General features: G+C 44.8%; 3 protein-coding genes across 37 annotated transcripts in view; 2 read left to right on the top strand and 1 right to left on the bottom strand.

Moving 5' to 3' along the window:
• Positions 1–12,080, bottom strand: part of MYO19 (myosin XIX) — a 91,386-nt gene extending 79,306 nt beyond the window's left edge. For 15 of the 25 annotated variants that reach the window (XR_010124526.1, XR_010124527.1, XM_063655533.1 and 12 more), the window contains exons 1-2: positions 2,010–2,148; positions 1,192–1,343 (exon numbers count right to left, since the gene is read on the bottom strand). The gene's annotated coding sequence lies outside the window, so the exon portion shown is untranslated. The other 10 variants (XM_063655543.1, XM_054456926.2, XM_063655527.1 and 7 more) reach the window with 10 other exon arrangements.
• On the top strand, positions 2,180–6,524 carry PIGW (phosphatidylinositol glycan anchor biosynthesis class W). 4 transcript variants are annotated; one of them, XM_063655546.1, is made up of 3 exons: positions 2,184–2,303; positions 3,781–4,026; positions 4,328–6,524. In XM_063655546.1, the coding sequence occupies exon 3, from the start codon at positions 4,336–4,338 to the stop codon at positions 5,848–5,850; it is 1,515 nt and encodes a 504-aa protein (XP_063511616.1). In that variant the 5' UTR covers positions 2,184–2,303; positions 3,781–4,026; positions 4,328–4,335; the 3' UTR covers positions 5,851–6,524. The 4 variants fall into 4 exon arrangements, with proteins under 4 accessions (XP_063511615.1, XP_063511616.1, XP_054312907.1 ...); XM_063655544.1 differs by lacking the exon at positions 2,184–2,303 and adding an exon at positions 2,774–2,829; XM_063655545.1 differs by lacking the exon at positions 3,781–4,026 and having other exon boundaries at positions 2,180–2,303.
• Positions 12,081–12,135: 55 nt separating the features above from the next.
• GGNBP2 (gametogenetin binding protein 2) overlaps positions 12,136–22,482 on the top strand; it is a 45,461-nt gene continuing 35,114 nt past the window's right edge. For 4 of the 8 annotated variants that reach the window (XM_054456922.2, XM_054456921.2, XM_054456918.2 and 1 more), the window contains exons 1-2: positions 12,197–12,334; positions 22,086–22,166. In XM_054456922.2, coding sequence (XP_054312897.2) covers positions 22,086–22,166 — 81 coding nt within the window. In that variant the 5' untranslated portion in view covers positions 12,197–12,334. Of the gene's footprint in view, positions 12,335–12,861; positions 13,061–22,085; positions 22,167–22,482 lie in introns of all 8 variants that reach the window. The other 4 variants (XM_054456919.2, XM_054456916.2, XM_054456915.2 and 1 more) reach the window with 2 other exon arrangements.

Raw genomic sequence — 22,482 nt, 5'->3', positions numbered from 1 at the left:
AACCAAAATGACATGCAAGGCAGGCCTGGGCAGAGAGTGGGCCTGTCCTTTCCCTTGCCAATTAGGAGACAGGGAAACTTTTATGAGAGCCTCAGAGGCTCCCCGGGCCAGTCTGATTACAGGGTTAGGATTTGGGTTGGGGTGGGGCTGCAAACCCTCTGGGTCAGTGTGCCATGGAGGAGGAAGAAGACGCTGGGGAGACAGAGAAGTCTTGTGCCCTGTCCTCTACACTACACAGAAATATCTTATTTCAGTGTAGCCAGTTGCTGGTGGGGAGGAGAGGCTGGAGTCATCTCTTGCTGCTCCAGGAAAGGTGTGGTGTGGTAGTTTACATCATAGTTCAACCACTCACTGGGTGTGTGATTCTGGGTCAGGCACATCACCTACCTCAATTTCTTACCTTGAAAATGGGGACAGTTAAATCTGCCTCATAAGGAGTGGTTGTGAAGGTCAATGAGGTCATGGTTTGACAGCACCGCACAAAGTACGAACTGAGTATTCACTCAGAGGATAAACACTGTTAGCACTACGACTAACGGTTGATGATCCATTTGGGAGCACTAATCAGGTGAACAGTCTAGTGACAACTTCAAGAAGGTGAGGATTTCAGGGAGCTGAATCCATCTGGGAGGTGGAGTGTTGTGAGGCTGGGCCTAAGCCAATTTTGAAGAATGGTTAAGTGACCCTCAGACTTGGAATTTTCTAGGCCTTGGCACCACCCCTAGCAAGGAGAGATGAGGCTGTGGGTGAAGCGCGCCTGCAACGGATTAACCCTGGTGGAGACTTTCTTAAGGCTCTGAATACATCAAGTCTTTAAAGAACCCAGGGATAGGGACTTCCATAGAAGCTGGAAAAAGGACAATTCAGGCGGAAACAGGCATCAGGACTGTGCTGGACCAGGAAAGGTGCGGTGCTACAGCCCTAGAAGATCTTGACCCTGGACACTGACTATACCCCATCCAAGGGACAGCCATGCAGAGGGCTTCAGAGAACAAAGCTCTTTCAACTGGGAACTCATCTCAAGCAATAGGTCCAGAGAGGCAGCACAACAGGTTTGGGGTTTGAATCCAAAACCCAAGGCCCCTGGCACAGAACTCAAGAACTAAGCCTCACTCTGTTTCCTCGTTTACAAAACGGAGTGATAATATCCAGATCTCACGGGGCTAAATGAAGCGTTAAGGGGGCTAATACCTGTGAGAGCGCTCTGCAAATGTTATTACGATGCAGCATCAGCTCCTAGCTGGAGTCAAGTGAGATGAGAGCCGTTTTCTCCAGTTCTCCCAGCTCCTGCTCCAGTCGGTTTCGCGGTTACCAGCCAAGAATTTCTGGAAAGGGTGTGACCACTGTGGGCAGAAGGGAGACAGTAATGAGTAAATGGAACACCGAATCAAGGCAAGTGGCAACCTGATCACCAGTCCCTCCTTCTCAGACTCAAGTTTCTTTCTAGGCATGGAGGACAGTGGGAGGGCAGACGCTGAGAAGCGCTGGGTAAGGGTCTTCATGAGTCCAGCTGGCTCCGCCCCGAGGTTCCCGGCGGGAACCGGGGACTCATGGTCCGGGCGTCTTGCCGCAAACCCAGGGCTGGGATGCCGTTCCGGAAGCACCTAGCACGGAGAGAGTATGTCCTTCCCAGGAAGGTGGACGTGACCCCAGCCAAGGGCGCAGCTCCCCTGACAGCTCCCGGGACAAGCCGCCCCCTCCCGGGGTCCTGAGTTGGGCGAAGAGTGGAGCAAGGACCCTCTCCCCACGCAGGCCGCCCCCCTGCCGGCCAGGTGGAAAGGTGGAAAGGTGATCAAGAAAGACTTCTGTTTCAAGCAAGAGCCAAGAGCTGGGCTACCCCCTCGTGAGACACAAGAGGGTCAAAAGGAAAAGGCAAAAAGAAGGGAAACGGCGCTTTGGAAGGGGAAGTGGAGACGCCTACTTCTTCCTCAGCGCTGCGGGGCAAAATGACCTCCCAAGCCCCTTCCGCGTCTGAAGGGCTTCAGATATGGGATCGGGTTGACACTCACCAGTCCCACGGCCCGAGCCTCAGTGCTTAAGGCCCCCGCCCGGCCAGACGTGGAAAGGCGGGCGGGCCAGGTCAGGTGGCGGGAAGAATACGGGCAGAGGAGAAAAGAGGAGGGGCAAGAGCGTGCAGTGAGGAGAAGAACCTGGGACCGCCGAACCGCACCCCGTCGCCTGCGGCACTGGCTAAGTGGCCGAGGGTCGGCCGGCTCCTCCCCAGGGGCGGGGCGCGCACTCGCGGCGCGGGGCGCACGTGGCTTGCCCGGGACACCTGGTCCGGCTTGCGGGCTCCAACTACGGTGAGATGTTTTGCGACCCTGGGGTAAAATGAGGGTAAAGCGGCAGCTTCCCACGTTCTAGGGGAGAAGCGCAGAAGCACAGTTTCCTGGGCCTTCGGGCGCCCCCAGGGCTGGGGGTCTTTCAGTAGAGGTCGCCGCGGCGGAGTCTTGTGCGGGTCCGGCAGACCCCATTACCCTGATAGGGCCTCGCCGTGAGGTCTGAGGGGCCGTGTGAGGTGCACGGCGCGCCGTTTCTTCTCCAGGCGTTCCTCTCAGGGCTACAGCCCTAGAAGATCTGGCCTGCACCAGCCTAAAGGACATGACAGGAGTGGGTAGCCCATGGGACAATGGGACGAGCGCCATGATAGGCGGAGACGCGCGGAATCGGCCCGCCTGGAAGTGCCAGCTGCCTGCGTCGGCCGGAAGTGCTGCGCGGGAGGCGGAAGCGGATGGTTCCCGCGTGGTTTGGCGGGTGCAGCGGGAGTCCGGCAGCCCTGCCCACGTAGACTGTCTGCTGGGGGCGCCGGCACCTTTTGGAGCACGTGAGGTATACGGGTGGTGCGCGGCCAGGTCGGGCGTCTGTTAGGAAAAAGACTTTTTATTTTTATGTTTATTTTTTAAGAGACGGAGTCTCGCTCTGTCGCCCAGGTAGGAGTGCAGTGGCGCGATCTCGGCTCACTGCTGCCTTCAACCTCTGGACTCAAGCAATCCTCCGCCTCAGCCTGGCGAGTGGCTGGGATTAGAGGCGCGCACCACCAAGCTCAGCTAATTTTTAATTTTTCTTTTTTTTTTTTTTCACTCCTGGCCTTAAGCGATCCTCTCTCCTCCCAAAGCGCTAGGATTGCAGGCATGAGCCACTTCTCTCCGCTAGGACTTTTATTTTTAATGGTCAACTGATTTGAGTAGGTTACTGTGAAGTATTGTCACAGGTTCCAGACAGGCCATAATGCACGCATGCATTCGCTTACTTATTCAGCTCATGGTACACTGAGAAACTCTAGGTTCATGTTTAACCAACAAATGTGTTCTTCCAGTATGCCGTTTTTCAGACAATGATGTGTGGCATTCAGAGGTGTTTTACAACCCTTAATAAAAGAGCAACTAACACTAGTATGTGCTATACATCCATTCTTAATGCACCCATCGTACCTACTTCCATCCTAACCTGAAAACATAACTGTCTGTAAATGAGGAAAGGAGCAGCCTGGGGATCCAGAAATCACTGCAGGGGTCACGTTTTGTACCGAGGCAGTAGGTTTGGAGAGGCTCTGAACTGGAACCAAGGCCCCCAACTTCAAAATGTACTTGGCCCCTAGCCTTTGAATTTGCTTTAAAGTCATTAGTAAATCCTATTCAATTTTCATCAAAGAATCTGCATGATACGTACTGTGCTCCATAATAGAAATTCCCATCTGCCTATGATGCCATTCTCAGAGTTTGTATCCCAAATTCGCTTTCTTTTCCTTTGCTTTTTCTTTTCTTTTTCTTTTTGAGACAGTCAACAGTCTCACTCTGTGGCCCAGGCTGGAGTGCAATGGCTCACTCCAAACTCTGCTTTCCCGGTTCAAGCGATTCTCCTGCCTCATCTCGCAAGTAGCTGGGATTACAGGCGGGTGCCATCACTCCTGGCTAATTTTTGTATTTTTAGTAGAGACGGGCTTTCACCATGTTGACCAGGCTGGTCTCGAACTCTTGACCTCAGGTGATCCTCCCACCTCGGCCTCCCAAAGTGCTAGGATTACAGGTGTGAGCCACCGCGCCTGGCCCCAAATTCACTTTCTTTGTGAGTCTGTCTTGTACAGGGAATAGCTGAAGCTTTGTAACCAATAATTTCATATTATTAGTATGACATTTCTATCTGAACACATTAGTGTTAAGCTTCTTCCCACAATCCTTGGAAGGGGAATCACAAATCCTAGGTGAACTCATTAGGGCCCAAAGTTCTGCTCTGAAATCTAGTAATAAGAGTAAAATTAAGCCAGGTATGCTAATTACACAAGAATGCTGCTTTTCACAAATCCATTCCTTTGCTCTTGTTTTCACAGGAAGAAAAATGTCTGAAAAGCAGATGAAGGAAGCTTTTGTCAGTAACCTCAATGGAACCACCGTGCTGGAAATCACCCAGGGATTGTGCTTTCCTGCATTCTGTATCCTGTGCAGAGGGTTCCTGATCATTTTCTCACAGTACTTGTGTTCTTTTTCACATACCTGGAAAACTAGATTCTTCATTGACTTTGTTGTCCTAATAGTTCCCATGGTAGCCACTTTGACCATTTGGGCTTCATTTATCCTCCTTGAGCTTCTTGGTGTAATTATCTTTGGGGCAGGGCTGTTGTATCAAATATACCGAAGGAGGACCTGCTATGCCAGACTGCCTTTCCTAAAAATCCTTGAAAAATTCTTGAACATCAGTCTAGAATCAGAATGCATTCCAGCCATCTCCTGTTTCCGTGTAATTACCAGTGCATTTACTGCTATTGCTATTTTGGCTGTGGACTTCCCACTTTTTCCCAGAAGATTTGCCAAAACTGAGCTCTATGGGACAGGAGCAATGGATTTTGGAGTAGGTGGCTTTGTTTTTGGGTCTGCAATGGTTTGTCTAGAGGTCAGGAGGAGAAAATATATGGAAGGGTCCAAATTGCGTTACTTTACAAACTCACTATACTCTGTATGGCCATTAGTCTTCCTAGGAATCGGACGATTAGCCATTATAAAATCAATAGGCTATCAGGAACATTTAACTGAGTATGGAGTTCACTGGAACTTTTTCTTTACCATAATAGTTGTGAAATTGATAACACCACTGCTTTTGATTATTTTTCCCCTAAATAAGTCCTGGATTATTGCCCTCAGCATTACTATATTATACCAGCTAGCCCTTGACTTTACCTCACTGAAGAGGTTAATATTATATGGCACTGATGGTAGTGGCACACGGGTTGGTCTATTAAATGCCAACCGTGAAGGAATAATCTCTACCCTGGGGTATGTGGCAATACACATGGCTGGTGTGCAAACAGGGTTATACATGCATAAGAACCGATCACATATCAAAGACTTGATAAAAGTAGCCTGTTTTCTTTTACTAGCAGCTATTAGCCTCTTCATATCTCTTTACGTAGTTCAAGTAAATGTAGAAGCAGTATCTCGAAGAATGGCAAATTTAGCCTTTTGTATTTGGATAGTTGCTTCTAGCCTGATCCTTCTTAGTAGTTTATTACTGGGTGATATAATTTTGAGTTTTGCCAAATTTCTAATTAATGGAGCTCTAGTACCATGTTCTTGGAAACTTATCCAGTCACCTGTTACAAATAAAAAGCATTCAGAATCTTTAGTCCCTGAAGCTGAAAGAATGGAACCCAGTCTTTGTTTAATCACAGCTCTAAACAGAAAACAGTTAATATTTTTCTTGCTGTCAAATATAACAACTGGCCTGATCAACCTGATGGTAGATACATTACACAGCAGTACCTTGTGGGCCTTATTTGTGGTCAATCTCTATATGTTTTCCAACTGTTTAATTGTATATGTACTATATTTGCAAGATAAGACTATACAATTTTGGTGATCAGCAGGGGTAGGATATGTAAGTATTTGGGCAATATTTAATGAGGAATATTAATTGTAAAGAAATTGTGCTTTTGGCAACAGTGTTAACCATATTTTATTATAAAATAGTTTCAGTCATCTGAACAGTAGTGATGCTTAATTATTTTTTTTTTTTTGAGACAGAGTCTCACTCTGTTACCCAGGCTGGAGTGTAGTGGTGCCATCTCAGCTCACTGCAACCTCCACCTCCCAGGTTCAAGCAATTCTCCTGCCTCAGCCTCCTGAGTAGCTGGCACTGTAGGCATGCACCACCATGCCCAGCTAATTTTTGTATTTTTAGTAGAGATGGGGTTTTGCCATATTGGCCAGGCTGGTCTCAAACTCCTGAACTCAAGTGATACACCCACCTTGGCCTCCCAAAGTGCTGGGATTACAAGTGTGAGCCACCACACTGGGCCAATGCTTAATATTTTAATGTATCTCAACAATAAAACCAAGAAGAAACAAAGCCTTTTGACTTGTTAGAATGTATTAAGTAGTATTTTAAAGAAACTTTATAGTTGTGACATTGAAAGACTTGGGGTGGGGGGAGGAAAATTTTTACTTTCCATCTTAATGTAACCTTATGCTATTCTGTATTTTTACTGTATATTGCTTTTACAATAAATATAAAATGAAATGTTTATGTTGACATTTCAGTGTGAACTGTGGATTGTCAATACTTGTTTATTGCTCAATTTAAATTTTTGAATAAAACCTAGGACTAAGAAGCAAATGTTTAAAATCAAATACTCCAGTGTGCAGATGGGTGGATAAAAAAAGAAAAATTTTAAAAATAAAATAAAGAAATTACTTATGTACTATGAAGTCAGACAGTTAAATGTACCAAAGAATAGACGGAAGGCTGGGCATGGTGACTCACGCCTATAATCCTAGTACTTTGGGAGGCTGAGGTGGGAGGATCGCTTGGGCCCAGGAGTTCAAGACCATCCTGGGAAACATAGTGAGACCCTGTCTACAAAAAAAATAGACTGAATTGGATGTTGTATTATAGTTTATACACATAATAATTACGAGACAAAGTTTTGCTTTGGGATTAATTCATCTTTTAGCCTACCCTATGCTAGGGATTTAAGAAGCACAGCACAAATTTCCTGATACCTCAGAGCTTGCAATCTAGTGGAGGAAACAGACATTAAACATCCATTGTGAAATGCTAAGTTATGAAGAAAAAGCATAGGTTGTCAAGAGTGTCAAATCAAGAACTGACCTAGTAAGGAGTCAAGTTTTCCCCACAGATGTTTTTTTTTGAGCTACAGCTGATTAGTGGGATGAGGAGTTATAAAAGTCTTATATGTCTGGGGGTTGGGGGGCAAATGGCAGAGAACATTATAGATGGATGACTCCCTCAGCAAACGTCCTACGTTGGGAGGGCACCAAGCACATAATGGAATTGAAAGAAGGCTGAACACAGAAAAAGGAAGAGCACGGGCAGAGAGCTGGAGAGGCAGGCAGGGGCCACATCAGGGAAAGGAGAACCAATAAGAAAGATGAGAGTTATCAAGTACCCAGTGTAATTTAATAAAACTATGGCTAAATTAAGGTTTAATTTAATTTTAATCTTTAACAAATAGAGATGGGGTTGCCCAGGCTGGTCTCAAATTCCTGGCCTCTTGTGATCCTCCCATCACAGCCTCCCAAAGTGCTGGGATTACAGGCGTTGTGATCCTGGCCTATAATAACGTTTAATAGTCTACTGTCTTTTTTTTTTTGAGATGGAGTCTTGCTCTGTCTCCCAGGCTGGAGTGCAGTGGCACAGCCTTGGCTCACTATACAACCTCCGCCTCCCAGGTTCAGGCAATTCTCCTGCCTCAGCCTCCCGAGGAACTGGGATTACAGGCACGTGCCACTTCGCCCGGCTAATTTTTGTATTTTTAGTAGAGATGAGGTTTCACCATGTTGGCCAGGCCAGTCTCAAACTCCTGACCTCAAGTGATCTGCCCGCCTTGGTCTCCCAAAGTGCTGGGATTTAGGCATGAGCCACCGCATCTGGCCAGGTGTGTTTATTTTTGACAGATAAAACAGAACTTCCCAGTGTCAGCTCATGAAAAAGAAAACCCAATCCACAGATCCTCAGATTTAGGTCACTATGGTAATTTAAATAACATTCTGTGGCCATAGATTGTCTTACCACATAAAACTGTGGTTATTATAATGAAACAACAAAAGGTCTTCTAATCAACTATCATTTTCCTTGCAACTATCAATTTTTGAGGGCAGAGGAGAGGGAAAGATAACAAAGTGAGGAGTAAGAAGAACATAATCTGTCCAGGACCTCAGCCTATCTATGCCCTTCAGAAAGTGACTCGCTCCCATAATTTTAATTTTTTTTTTTTTTTTGAGACGCAGTCTTGCTCTGTTGCCCAGGTTAGAGGGCACTAGCACGATCTCCTGCCTCTGCCTCCCGAATAGCTGGGACTACAGGTGCCCGCCACCAGGCCCGGCTAATTTTCTGTATTTTTATTAGAGACGGGGTTTCACCGTTAGCCAGGATGGTCTGGATCTCCTGACCTCATGATCCGCCCACCTCGGCCTCCCAAAGTGCTGGGATTACAGGTGCAAGTCACCGCACCCGGCCAATTTTAATTTTACACAATTATAAACTGGGGATGTCTACTACACGTGCCCCAATAGCTCTTGTGTGCCGAAGATGACAACCAGTTTTATTTTTATTGAGCATAAATGTCCAATGTATTTATATAAATCATACAAGAACCTTATGTTGTTCCCTAGGAGTTTAAATATAGTCTATGAAGCTAAAAAATAATAAGGAATACCTTGGTACTTTTCATTTTTTTAAAACCTAGGTAGCCTGAAGAACAGATAGATCTCATTTATGCCTGCATTTTGTGGCTAGCTTCTCACACATTTGGACCTAAGAAAAAGAATGGTATTTTGCTGATAATTTATTACAGCTCCATCCCTCCAACTGTTCTTTATTAGGTACCAGCAAAATGTGTTCTGCTGTTGATTGCCTTTGCTTTCCTGGCCTTTCAAATCCTTTGAACTTGCATTTCACAATGCCAATATCAAAATGAAATAATAGGCAACAGACAACTGTCTTTTAATGTAGCAATTATATATTTCCTCAATTAGAGGTTTGCTCTAAAAGCAGATACTTTTCATTTTAAAGTACATAGGATAATACTCAAGAAATATTTGCTGCAGTACTAGTGGTTATGACTAAAAACAGAGCAATAGTGAAAATAAAAATAAGTGCCTACTCTAAAACCAGGAAGATGCACAGTGAAAACTTTGAAAAATTATTTTGCCATGAAATAATTTTCTAAGCGTTTTCCTTGGGATATTGATTTTACTGTATCGATTGTATTATATTGTATTGTACTGCATTAGATTAGATTGGATTGGATTTATAGCACCCAGGCTACCTCCTTGAGAAACAGCAACTTACCTAGCAAATCCGCCTTTTTCGCCTTTAAGAATACGTTTTCATTGAATTCCTATTTGTCCAAAGATACTAAGTATGCTCAGTGGACCTAAGAGACAAACCCAAATTAGGGAAAGTAAGCTCAGATGGTAAGAGACTTTTGGGATTTCATTTTATTATGTTTTATATATGTGTTTTAATACCTTTTCATAGATTTAAATCCCCAGGGTGAATACTCCCTTCTTTGTTAGTACCTGGCGTGTGTTCAGTAGTCAAAGTAATTAAAATTAGCACCTATATAATGAGCTTGTCATTTTTAATGTTCTTTATCAACCAGAATCCTAATGAAATCTAAAAGGTTTAGGCCGGGCACGTTGGCTCACGCCTGTAATCCCAGCACTTTGGGAGGCCGAGGCAGGCGGATCAAGAGGTCAGGAGATCAAGACCATCCTGGCTAACACGGTGAAACCCCGTCTCTAATAAAAACACAAGAAATTAGCCGGGCGTGGTGGCAGGTGCCTGTAGTCCCAGCTACTCGGGAGGCTGAGGTAGGAGAATGGCATGAACCTGGGAGGCGGAGCTTGCAGTGAGCCGAGATAGCCCCACTGCACTCCAGCCTGGGCGACAGAGCGAGACTCCGTCTCAAAAAAAAAAAAAGGTTTAAAGTGGGTACATTAATTGATGTACCACTATAGGAGCACCTCTAGATACTGAAGGCCACAGTATCTTGGCTCACTGCAACTTCCGCCTTCCCAGTTCAAGCGATTCTTCTGCCTCAGCCTCCCAAGTAGCTGGGATTAAAGGTGGTCGCCACCACGCCCAGCTGATTTTTGTAGTTTTAGTAGAGACGGGGTTTCTCCATGTTGCCTAGGCTGGTCTTGAACTCCTGACCTCAAGTGATCTGCCCGCCTTGGCTTCCCAAAGTCTTGGGATTACAGGTGTTAGCCGCCGCCCCCGTCCTGGTTTGTTTGGTTTTGTTTTTTACATAAAACGCAAGATTCTCTAAAAATGTCCAAATTTTGGCTATGTATATGAACATCATACATACGTATTAGATTCAAGCTAATACATTCTTCTACTCTGCTAACATGGCCAGAAGACATAAAAAAAATTTTTTTTTGAGACGTAGTTTCACTCTTGTCGCCCAGGCTGGAGCACAATGGCGTGATCTCGGATCATTGCAACCTCTGCCTCCCAGGTTCAAGTGATTCTCTTGCCTCAGCCTCCCGAGTAGCTGGGATAACAGGCGTGCGCCACCACGCTCGGCTAATTTTGTATTTTTAGTAGAGACTGGGTTTCACCATGTTGGTCAGGCCAGTCTCGAACTCTTGACCTCAAGTAATCCACCCACCTCGCCTCCCAAAGTGCTGGGATTACCGGCGTGAGCCATGGCTCCGGCCCAGAAGACATAAATATTTGCCGGGTAATCACACCTTCGGGAATGAACAATGGTTCTTCGTTTGTTATGTCACACCGACCCTAACAATGACCACACAATGTAATAAGTCAACATGGCTAAGGGTGCACTATGGGTTTTTTGTTGTGAATCTCTAAGACTCCATGTGATAACCAAAATACTTTGTTTTGTTTTGAGATGGAGTTTCGCTCTTGTTGCCCAGGCTGCAGTGCAATGGCGCGATCTGGGCTCACTGCAACCTCCGCCTCCCGGGTTCAAGTGATTCTCCTGTCTCAGCCTCCCTAGTAGCTGGGATTACAAGTACATGCCACCACGCCCGGTTAATTTTTGTATTTTTAGTAGAGACGGGGGTTTCATCATATTGGTCAGGCTGGTCTCGAACTCCTGACCTCAGGTGATCCACCCACCTCGGCCTCCCAAAGTTCTGGGATTACAGGCGTGAGCCACCATGCCCGACCCAAAATACTTTGTTTAAAGGTATCACAGCTCCAGCCTATTCTACCAGGAAGAGCAGTAAATTCATCTGTCCTTCAGATCACCAGGACTTTTATAAGCTAAATATCTTCACGACAGACCTCCAAAACCTTCGAGGTCAGAACTGAACGCACGGTGGCGAGAGGAACTGTCTTCACATCAGCTCTGCTTCCTCGGAGACGGCCAGAGGGAAAGGCCGTCGGCCAGTGCCAGTACTTCGCCCAAGGGAGTACCTGCTCACATTAGCCCAGCCCAAGAAGTTCCTTTGGCCAAGACGCACACACACACCACTGTCCGGTTTTCTATTTCCTTCCAGCGTAACGACAACCACAAGCTGTCAGCACTTCACTATTTGCGGTCCCTTCAGCGGGATCGGGATGCAGCTACGCAGCGGGCCCCTGGCGAGCCGCGGTGTCAGGGCCCTTTTCTCCTCTTCCCGCCGTGGGACGCGAATTCAGTGGCGTCAAGGGCCAAGAGCCAGACCTGAGTTTGTCTCTCACCCCCCGATGCTCGTCTCCCTTTTCTCACTGCCTTCCGCCCCCTCTGATCTCGACTTCTCGCAACCTATCCAGGTCCTCTCTGGGCCTCTGCCCTGAGTCAGCCCCAAATCAGACGGGCTTGACTTGCTGAAGGAATTCCCCTTCGAGAGGAGGCAGATTCCCCTCTACATAGACGACACCCTGACGTCGAGGGGCTTGCCCCTCGTCCCTGGGGAAGCCTTCCCGGCCCTCGGCTGGGGCCTGAGGTTGGGCCGATCACCCCCCCCTACCAGTCCTAGTTCGGGTCTAGCGGAATGGCTGGGCTCCAAGGAGGGCGCCGGGCCCACGGGCGGGACGGCCAGGGCGGCCCCGCACCCTCTGGGAGCAGATTTCTCCAGCGGGGTCCCTAGCGCGGCCGGCCCCAGTCTCGCGAGAGGACGTGGGCCCCGCCCGGCGCCCGACCCCGCCCGGCCCCACCTTCCCCTTGTCCCCCGCCCTCCCTCTTCCACTCCCCGCGGCGCGAGCGGATGACTGCCCGGATAGGAAACGGCATTCGGAGCTGCGCTCCCGCCCAGGCCGGCCCTGACGCGGGCCTCGTCAGCCAGTAACAGGGAGCAGAGGTGGGAGTTAGCGAGGCTACCACGAAAACAGTGAAGGTCGGAACCGACAGCCTCCTCCGAGAAGGGTGAGGACAGGGTCTGACCCTCCCCCTTCCCTGGACTCCGCAGAGCCGCTGCGGGGTCGACCCCTCCCAGGGGCGGGGTCGCGCTGGGCAACTGCAGTTCTGGGGCCGATTGGGCGGGGTGCGCCCAGAAGCGGGGAGAAGGGGTCAGCTGGGGGCAGAGAGCACACGGGCGACGGGCGGCGGGCGGCGGGGAGCAGGCTGCGAGGCCCAGGCCAGGGGTGGGGTCCTGGGGCCGGGACTCCTACGGCGGGCGGGGAAGCCCCCGGCAGGCCGGTCCCTTCCGCCTCTCCTTTGGACCCTGACTGGAGGCCGGCGGGCGGGCGGGCGGGCGGGAGAGAGGGAGGGAGCGCGGCGCGAGGGGGCGGGTCCCGGCGGCGCTGGGCGCTGATTGGCTGAGCGCGTGTGGAATCGGGTGATGGGAAACGCAGCCCGGTTCTCCCGTCCCCTCCCGCTCCGCTCCCTGCCCCCCGTGGCGAATGTGCTGCGCGGCGGCGGGTGCTTACGCTCGCGGGGTTTGGCTGTTGCAGGCAGGAGCTGGGAGGAGGAGGCGGCAGCGGCGGCGGCAGAAACAGCAGCGGCGGCGGCGGCAGCTGGGAGGAGGTGGTGACGGTGGCAACGGCAGCGTCGGGGACGATGGCGCGACTGGTGGCAGTGTGCAGGGACGGGGAGGAGGAGTTCCCCTTCGAGAGGAGGCAGATTCCCCTCTACATAGACGACACTCTCACGGTGAGCGGGCCGGGCCGGGCTGGGCCAGCCGCTCTCCTGGCAGCTGTTTCCCCTCCTCCCCCTCCCCCAGGCCGAGCGCTGCGCACTGGAGAAAGAGTGTGTTGCAACTCCTAGGCGAGGCCTTCTCTTCAGCAGGCCCCACAAACTCGCCTTTGCAGTGGGTGGCTCGGTAACCTCTGTCGGCCCCAAGCCTAGAGCTCCGTACGCACTCCCTCTCTCCAGATTTTCCTTCTTTTGGAACCTTCTTCCTTGACCCTTTCCCTTTAGGAGACGCTGCTTTTGCCAAAGCACACGTCTCAGAGAGGGGTTGAAGGATCTTGAGCGTTTAGGGCCTACCCCATACAGAAACCACCTACCCTCGGGGAGGCTTAATTACCTGGAAATGTCGCAGCTGCACTGCTACCTGTGTATTTTTTGTTTTAATACTGGTAGCTCTCACCACGTAAGCTTAGTTATTGGGGGCAGAGTGACATACTCGTGCACAGTCAAGATTCCACTAAAATGGTTTAATTTCGTTGTAAATAGTCTCGTATTGCCTAATGCATTAAAACTCTTGAAACGATTGTACTGCTAGGCCCTGTCTCTTCAAAACGGGCTTTCTTGGCATTATTTAGTTTACAGGTGGACTTTTTTTTTTTTTTTTTAAAGGAAGCCAAATTATTGAATGTGTAAGAGTACTATAAAAAGCTGATTGCTCATCTTGAGTGTCAAGACCCAGTTCCGGGTACTTTATTCTTTAGATTTGGTAGTGTAGCATTACCGATCCTCTGCCCTATGTTGCTGTACTATTTCCTTTAAAAGGAAATGGCTGAAATTTGAATTGAATCTGAACAGGAAATGAGTGCAGTTGCTTGCCACTATTTCTTAAGAAATGAAATTAACCTTTTCCGAGTATCTTGAAATCTGCGTCTTGATGATGCTGAAGCTTTGGATTATACATTTGCTTATTTCGATAAGGTACACCTAAGTCTCTTCATCTCATCAGTATTCTTTTGCTATCAAAGGCAGTTGATCAGTTTTGTTCCTCAATATTTTTTTTTTGCAAATATCTACCGAAGTTTTTTTCAAATTTTATGTAAAATGCAAGTCATTGTAGAGATGCCAGTCTATGCCTTTATGCTTGCCAGTCTCAATTAAGACTTGATTGAGCTGCAGTACTTTAAAAAGGATTAGAAGAGCTATTGAATGACTTAATTTATTAGAAGTTTTTCAGTGACAGCATCTACGATTATTCAGGTGCATTTATTTTTCATGAAAAAAGGTAGAATGATTTGTTCTGACATAAAGTAAATAGTGTTGATGCATTAGAAATTGTGTGTCTTGATTATGATTTCTGTACTTTTTGCATTAGAAGTATAATGGACTTGTATTTTTAAATAGTTGAAACTAGCACTGTGATCATATTAAACAATGCATTTCTCGGTTTGGACTCCAGATAGGGATTCATTTGTTGATATTTTCTTTCTTCTCTCCCCTGCCAACATAAACACTTTTCTGAAGCATATAGTTATGATATCAGCCTTTAAGGTTTATTGTCCCACAATGGCTGTGGAGTTCAAAAAAAAAATTCAGTGAGTTTGGATATAAGATTATTATTTAATGAATAATCATAACATAGGAAAGCATATCAAAACATAGGGAAAACCAACATAAATAGTCTTTAAAAGACATTAGTTCTTGGTATATTCACATAACCACCTTTGTGAATGCAACACATTAATACATCTGTCATATAGCACTTTAAAATGGCCAACTTTTTAGGTGCTTTTATACTGTATTCTCTCCACAATGATGTGACTTTCCAAAATTTTCCACTGAAAAAGATGTAACCTTGCAATGTGGTTTAGTATGGAACTTACTTTGCACTGTATCTGGCGGTTGAATTTTGCTTTAATTGTACTGTGGACTTGTGACTAAGGCAAATAAAACTTAAGCTCACTTAATTTAAATATCTCAAAATAACATTTAGGAAAAGGTGCAGTTTTTCTTTGCTTCAGAATGGGTTTTTATCACAAAGGAATGAGTGAGACATTTATTTGTGTTGGAACTTCTGCACGGTCATTGAATGCTGTGAGAATGTTAGTGAAAATTCTTGTCAAGGGAAACAAGTTTCTTTCAGGATATTCTGCCAAATACTATTGAAAGGGAGAATGCAGAGCAAAACACCTGTTGGGAGAGAAGGGGAAAAGGGAAGAGGGAAGGAAGATGCCCCTATCAGAGTTTTATGCTCTGCACTGTTCCTTTGATAGATGGCAGTGCATACATGAAGTTAACCTTAGGTTTTGTCTTTGTCCCTAGGGTCTGTAGGTAATGCACTGAGGAAACATTGTTTGAACTTATTTCAAATAGTAGTCTTAGGATTTTGATAGTAGCTAAATGTTGCAATATAGTTACAATGTTTACAGGCAGTTGCAGACTTTATCATTTTAGTTGGGATGCTGAAACTCTAGTTAAACTGGCAGTTGTAACTTGGACTTGTAAAATGAAATTAACAAACTTGTATGTAAAGAAGTAGCCTTAGGCCGGGTTTGGTGGCTCACGCTTGTAATCCTAGCACTTTGGGAGGCTGAGGCAGGTGGATTACTGGAGGTCAGGAATTCGAGACCAGCCTGGCCAACATGGCAAAACCCCGTCTCTATTAAAAATACAAAAATTAGCCAGGCATAGTGGTGGGTGCCTGTAATCCCAGCTACTCAGGAGGCTGAGGCAGGAGAATCCCTTGAACCCGGGAGGTGGAGGTTGCGGTGAGCTGAGATCGCACCACTGCACTCCAGCCTGGGCAACAAGAGCAAGACTCTGTCTCAAAAAAAAAAAAAAAAAAAAAGGTAGCCTTAGGCCCAGCGCTGTGGCTCACGCCTGTAATCCTAGCACTTTGGGAGGCCGAGACCGGCGGATTGCCTGAGCTCAGGAGTTTGAGACCAGCCTGGGCAACGTAGTGAAAACCTGTCTCTACTGAAATACAAAAAAATCAGTGGGTGTGGTGGAGTGCGCCTGTAGACCCAGCTACGGATGAGGATGAGGCAAGAGAATTGATTGAACCCCCAGAGGCGGAGGTTGCAGTGAGCCGAGATTGCGCCACTGCACTCCAGCCTGGGAGACAAAGTGAAACTCTGTTTCAAAAAAAAAAAAATAGCCTCTTCTTTTATGTGATATGTTGTATCCATGTTTAGAAGATTCCCATGGTAGTTCAGTGAGTTTGAACACTTGAGTATAGGATAGGGCTGATGTAGGTGTATTTGAGAAAATCCCTTATAAGTTGGTGGAATGGTGAAATATTTAAGAAAGTTTTATACTCTGGCTAAAATGTTGTTCAGTGTTACTACAGTTATAAAATAACATATAATACAGATTTGATTTTAGAGAAGTCTGAAGAATTAATTTTTTTTTTTTTTTTTTTTTTTTTTTTTGAGACAGAGTCTCGCTCTGTCGCCCAGGCTGGAGTACAGTGGCCTGATCTTGGCTCACTGCAACCTCTGCCTGTCGGGCTCAAGTGATTCTCCTGCCTCAGCCTCCTGAGTAGCTGGGATTACAAGTGTGCGTCACCACGCCCAGCTAATTTTTTTGTATTTTTAGAAGAGATGGGGTTTCCCTATGTTGGCCAGGCTGGTCTCAAACTCCTGACCTCAGGTCATCTGTCCGCCTCGGCCTCCCAAAGTGCTGGGATTACAGGTGTGAGCCACCACACCCGGCCAAAATATATATTCATTCTAAAATCTTGAAAAATAACTACAAAATAAATTACCCTTAATCATACTTCTCAGGGATAAGCAGCATTTGGTGTAATTTCAGTCCTAGACACACACATAGATACAGAGTTAATATATTGTTTTCTGTAACATTTTTTGTCCTTATTTGTTTCACTAAATGTAATTTTGAAAACATTTTTTCTTGTCATTCTTAAACATTTTTAATGGCTGTGTAATATTCTGTTGTATGACATTCCGTAATTATTTTTCCACTGTTGGACATGGAGGTTGTTCTAGTTTTTGCCATCAATAAACTGTAAGAACATAAATAATGCAAAAATCTTTGCATTAAAATGTTTTCTCAGGCTTTTGGAAGTGGAATTACTGGTTGGATCAAAGGATAAGAACCTTTTGTAAAGTTCCAGGTACATATTGTCAGATTGCTGTGATATTTCTTTTTTTTTTCTTTTTTCTTTTTTTTTTTTGAGACGGAGTCTCACTGTGTCACCTAGGCTGGAGTGCAGTGGTGTGATCTTGGCTCACTGCAACCTCCGCCTTCCAGGTTCAGGTGATTCTTGGGCCTCAACCTCCTGAGTAGCTGGGATTACAGGCGCCCGCCACCATGCCCGGCTAGTTTTTGTATTTTTAGTAGAGACCAGGCTTCACCATTTTGGCCAGGCTGGTCTCAAACTCCTGACCTCAAGGGATCCACCTGCCTCGGCCTCCCAAAGTGGTGGGATTACAGGTGTGAGCCACTGCGCCCGGCCAGATTGTTACATTTCTGCATTGCAGTTTACTCTCCTAGTTTAAACCAATCTAAATAGACTACTCTGATAAGAGTTTGGGGTTTTTTTTTTTTTTTTCTTTTTGTTCTTGTTTGCGTGTACAGCATTAATCTGATAAGAGTTCTTAATGTCTTACACTTTAATAAATGGTAGCGTATCCACTTGGGAATTAGATGTTTTGTAATTGTTAAAAGTTCAGCATTTAATGTTTTCTTTCAACTTTTAACAGTTAATTTTACTGAGGGTGATAGATGTTACAAATAGCTGTGTGGAGTAAAACCGAAATGACAGTGATTTTAATAAATGCAAACTTAGTATATTGTTGGTTAGAACTTGTGAGAATGCGCTGAAGACAGGTTTTTTTTGTGGTCAGAAGAAACCAGAACAGATACTTAAGAGTGAAAGTGGGTAATGGATTCAATAAACTTTATAAAGCAGTAATTGCAGCACAATGACTTGTTGTATTTGTGGCTAGCTATGGGTAGGGAACCTCTTCATGAAGCTGAATGCTAATGATGCCTTTATAAAACCACACCTGAAATAATTTACAGGACTGTCTTCCTTTAGGTAACCTAGAATCTCAAGATTAAGTTAAGGAAGTGGTTTTAAAGAATGAAGAACAAGTTGTGCTACTAGCCTCTTTGCCTTCCCCTTTTTATTTTCATCTCTTAAAACACTGAACAGCATGTAATGATGGGCCAGAAAACAGTAAGGTAAAAAGCCATTGTCCTAAGTGTTTGAAAGGTGAGGACAGAGTATTTAGTTTGAGTGCATTGTCTCCAGCCAGAGTAGTGAGTAAATACAAGAGAAAATTTAGTAGTATGCAAGCTGATGAAACCAGGAAAGATAAATAGATTAGATCTTAGTATTTTTGGTACTAATTAGGTGAAAATGAAATGAATGGAAACGAGATTTGTTTTTAAAAATAACCGTGTTCTTTATTGACTTTTTTTTTTTTTTTTTGAGACGGAGTTTTGCTCTTGTCACCCAGGCTGGCGTGCAATGGCACAATCTCGGCTCACCACAACCTCCGCCTTCCGGGTTCAAGTGATTCTCCTGTCTCAGCCTCCCAAGTAGCTAGGATTACAGGCATGTACCACTATGGCTAATTTTTTGTATTTTTAGTACAGACAGAGTTTCTCCATGTTGGTCAGGCTGGTCTCGAACTCACGACCTCAGGTGATCCGCCCGCCTCAGCCTCCCAAAGTGCTGGGATTATGGGCGTGAGCCACCGGCTTCTTTATTGACTTCTTAAAAAGAATTCCTAAATCAGGTATTATCCATATAATTAAAATATTTTAGGCTGGGCGCAGTGGCTCACGCCTGTAATCCCAGCACTTTTGGAGGCCTTGGAGAGTGGATCACCTGAGGTCAGGAGTTCGGGACCAGCCTGGCCAACATGGTGAAATCCTGTCTCTACTAAAAATACAAAAATTAGCTGGGCATGGTGGTACGCCTGTAATCCCAGCTACTTGGGAGAATTGCTTGAACCTGGGAGGCAGAGGCTGCAGTGAGTCGAGATTGAGCTACTGCACTCCAGCCTAGGCAACAACAGTTGAGACCCTCTCTCAAGAAAAAAATTTTACAAATCAGCTCGCAGGTCTCAGTATTATTAGATATGTTCTTTGATCTCCGTTTCAATTTTTAAAATAGTTGATCAGAATAGAAATACATACTGAGTCAGAATTTAGGATTTTGCCTAAGAACCAGGCTGGAGAGATTTTGATTTGGTTAAATAAGGAATATTCTTTGTTTCTTAAATTGATAGCTTTGATCTTTAAACAGTATAGATAATTGTCATTTTTTATTACGGCTATTGGTATGTGGTGAAATGGTGTATATTTGTATCAAGCAAGTGAAAATATAAATCAAGATATTAGTTACTTAAATGGTAGGTTTGGAGTGACCTGCAATATTCTGTTGAGTTACATGGTTCCAAAAGTTTATACCTTTTTAATGACTTGACAGTTAAATTTTTGTGTGTCTTAAACCTTTTGATGATTCCAGAAAATATGAGTTAATTGAACTATTAACTGTTTTAATGCTTTTATTATAATAGTTTTCTGGACCAGGATTTCCAATACCAGGATTATTATTATTTTTTTAAATTTGAATAGACCATGTTAATTAGAATAAATACAATAGGCGGTATGGATCATTAGATATTTTGCTCATTTCAGTCATCCTCACCAGATCATTTATAGCTACAGCATTAATATAGACCATTGACTTCAGTTTTGCTTTGTACTGTTGATAAAGTTAATGTATGAAAGTGCTTATAACAATGTCTAATACATATGAAGTGTCTTTATTATTACTTATTGCTACCCCCCTTTAGAGGTATTAATAAGAAGACTGAGAAGGAAAACTAGAAACAAGATGTCAGGGTTGATAAACCTGAAAATTAGATAATTGACTTTTAGACATTTCCTCTGTATGTATGGAAGAAAAAACTTTCAGAATGGTAAAAGCTATTGAAATGGGTCAGGCGTGGTGACTCACGCCTGTAATCCCAGCACTTTGGGAGGCCGAGGCAGGCAGATTGCCTGAGCTCGGGAGTTTGAAACCAGCCTCGGCAACATGGCAAAACCCTGTTTCTACTAAAAATACAAAAAATTAAGCATGTTTGGTGGCAGGTGCCTGTAATCCCAGCTACTCAGGAGGCTGAGGCAGGAGAATTGCTTGAACCTGGGAGGCGGAGGTTGCAGTGAGCCGAGATTGCACCACTGCAATCCAGCCTGGGTGACAGAACAAGACTCTGTCTCAAAAAAAAAAAAAAAAAAGCTATTGAAATGGAAGCATGTCTCTAAACGTGGTATAGTGAATATAGAATTGGAAGCAAGGAGCATTAACTCTTCCCCTCCCATAATATATAGTATATATGCATTGTAATACATTTGGGAAATATAGGAACACATACAGAAAAAGTTGTCTTACTACCTAGAGATAGCCACATCTAATATGTTTTCTTTTTTTTGAAAGATAAAGTATACACACTGAAAATTTGAATTGTGTTGTACATGCAGTCTGGATTACGTTAGTATTTACATCATAGTCCATCCTTTAGTATCTATTTGTCTCTCTACTTCATATATCTCATATTCCTCCGTTATCAAATCAAGAAAAACTGTTAAATCTATTGCTTACGTTTGACTTAGCTGTTAATGAGGCCTCATTTTGTTGTTAGAACAAGCATGTTTTAAATTTCTCCAATATGGAAGGAAAGGAATGGTTACATCCATTAAAGAAGCAGATCTTTGGTGCTGGTTAGGGAAGAGAGTGATCTTTTTAAGATCACATTCAACTGGGTAGGGATATTTTGTTTTTGCCTTAAATGGGTGTTTTTGTCTTGACTTCACTCTTTGGTTTTGCAGGAGTTTGTGGTCCTTGTTATGTGGAAATGTGGAAACAGTTTGTCCTAGTACAATATGTTTGATCTTTAACAATGTTTTAGTTAAGGTATACATGTGTTACTTTCATTGTTTTGAAGGCATATCTTTTTCCCCCACATTTTAATACCTGAAATCAGGATGCTGCTTTAATTTGATGACATCTTATAGTAAAAATGGCTTGTAGTGATACATAACTATGGTACTACTTAAAATCTCTGGTGTGACAACAGATCAGTAAAATGTACTAATTACACATTCCCATTATGTGACATACTGAAGCCTCCTTAAATTTCATATGCCTTCCTATGGTAGTGAATTTTGATAATTGAATAAGTATATCAATGTGCCCTTTTTGTTCATAATTAGAGCAAACATTTACTATGTGCCAGGTAGGCACTGTTCTGGCCAGGCACAGTGGCTCATGCCTGTAATCCCAGTACTTTGGGAGGCTGAGGTCAGGGGTTCGAGACCAGCCTGGCCAACATGGTGAAACCCCATCTCTACTAAAAATACAAAAATTAGCTGGGCATGGTGGTGGGTTCCTGTAATCCCAGCTACTCAGGAGGCTGAGGCAGGAGAATTGCTTGAACCCAGGAGGTGGAGGTTGTGATGAGCTGAAATCATGCCACTGCACTCCAGCCTAGGTGACAGAGCAAGACTCCGTCTCAAAAAAAAAAAAGGAAACCTGTCTTGTGTACTTGAATTTTTTTTTTTTTTTTTTTTTTTTTGGTGACAGAGTTTCACTCTTGTCCAGGCTGGAGTGCAGCGGTGCGATTTTGGCTCGCTGCAGCCTCCGCCTCCCAGGTTCAAGCGGTTCTCCTGGCTCAGCCTCCCAAGTAGCTAGGATTATAGGCATGCACCACCAAACCCGGCTAATTTTCTATATTTAGTAGAGACGGGGTTTCTCCGTGTTGGTCAGGCTGGTCTCAAGCTCCCGACCTCAGGTGATCCGCCGCGCCCCCACCCCACCGGCCTCCCAAAGTGCTGGGATTATAGGTGCGAGCCACCGCACCGGGCCATGTACTTGGATTTAACAAAAATTTTTGGAGGGCTAGGGATGGGTGCAAATCTGGCTTTCACGGGTCTATTTCTGGAGTTTGTAGGCTGTATCCTGTTCTCAGAGGGATAAAATAATTGATTTCTGTTCTGTTTGCATTTTAAGATGGTGATGGAATTTCCTGACAATGTGTTAAATCTCGATGGACATCAGAATAATGGTGCACAGCTAAAGCAGTTCATTCAGGTAATAGTTTTTTCAATCAGTGTTTTCAATGGTGTATGTGTATTTTAAAGACTCATTTAAAATTTAGCTGTATTAATTTTATATAGGATTCTCTAGGTCTTAATATTGCATTGAAATTGCTCTTTCACCATTGCTGTAGTAAGCATGTCTAGTTATTTACCTGATTTATGTAATTGCCATGTGAAAAAGAATTGGTGGTGGTGTGTTAATATTTTACATGTCCATAAGACTTTAATTTTAAAACCAGGCCATCTTTCCTGGTTTTTAAAAGATAAGGTATATAATTTTTCATTAAAAACTTGTTGGTTTTCTGCTG

This window comes from Pongo pygmaeus, chromosome 19 (assembly GCF_028885625.2).
Source record: "Pongo pygmaeus isolate AG05252 chromosome 19, NHGRI_mPonPyg2-v2.0_pri, whole genome shotgun sequence".
Lineage (NCBI taxonomy): Eukaryota > Metazoa > Chordata > Mammalia > Primates > Hominidae > Pongo > Pongo pygmaeus.
This window is presented reverse-complemented; position numbering and strand designations above follow the sequence as displayed.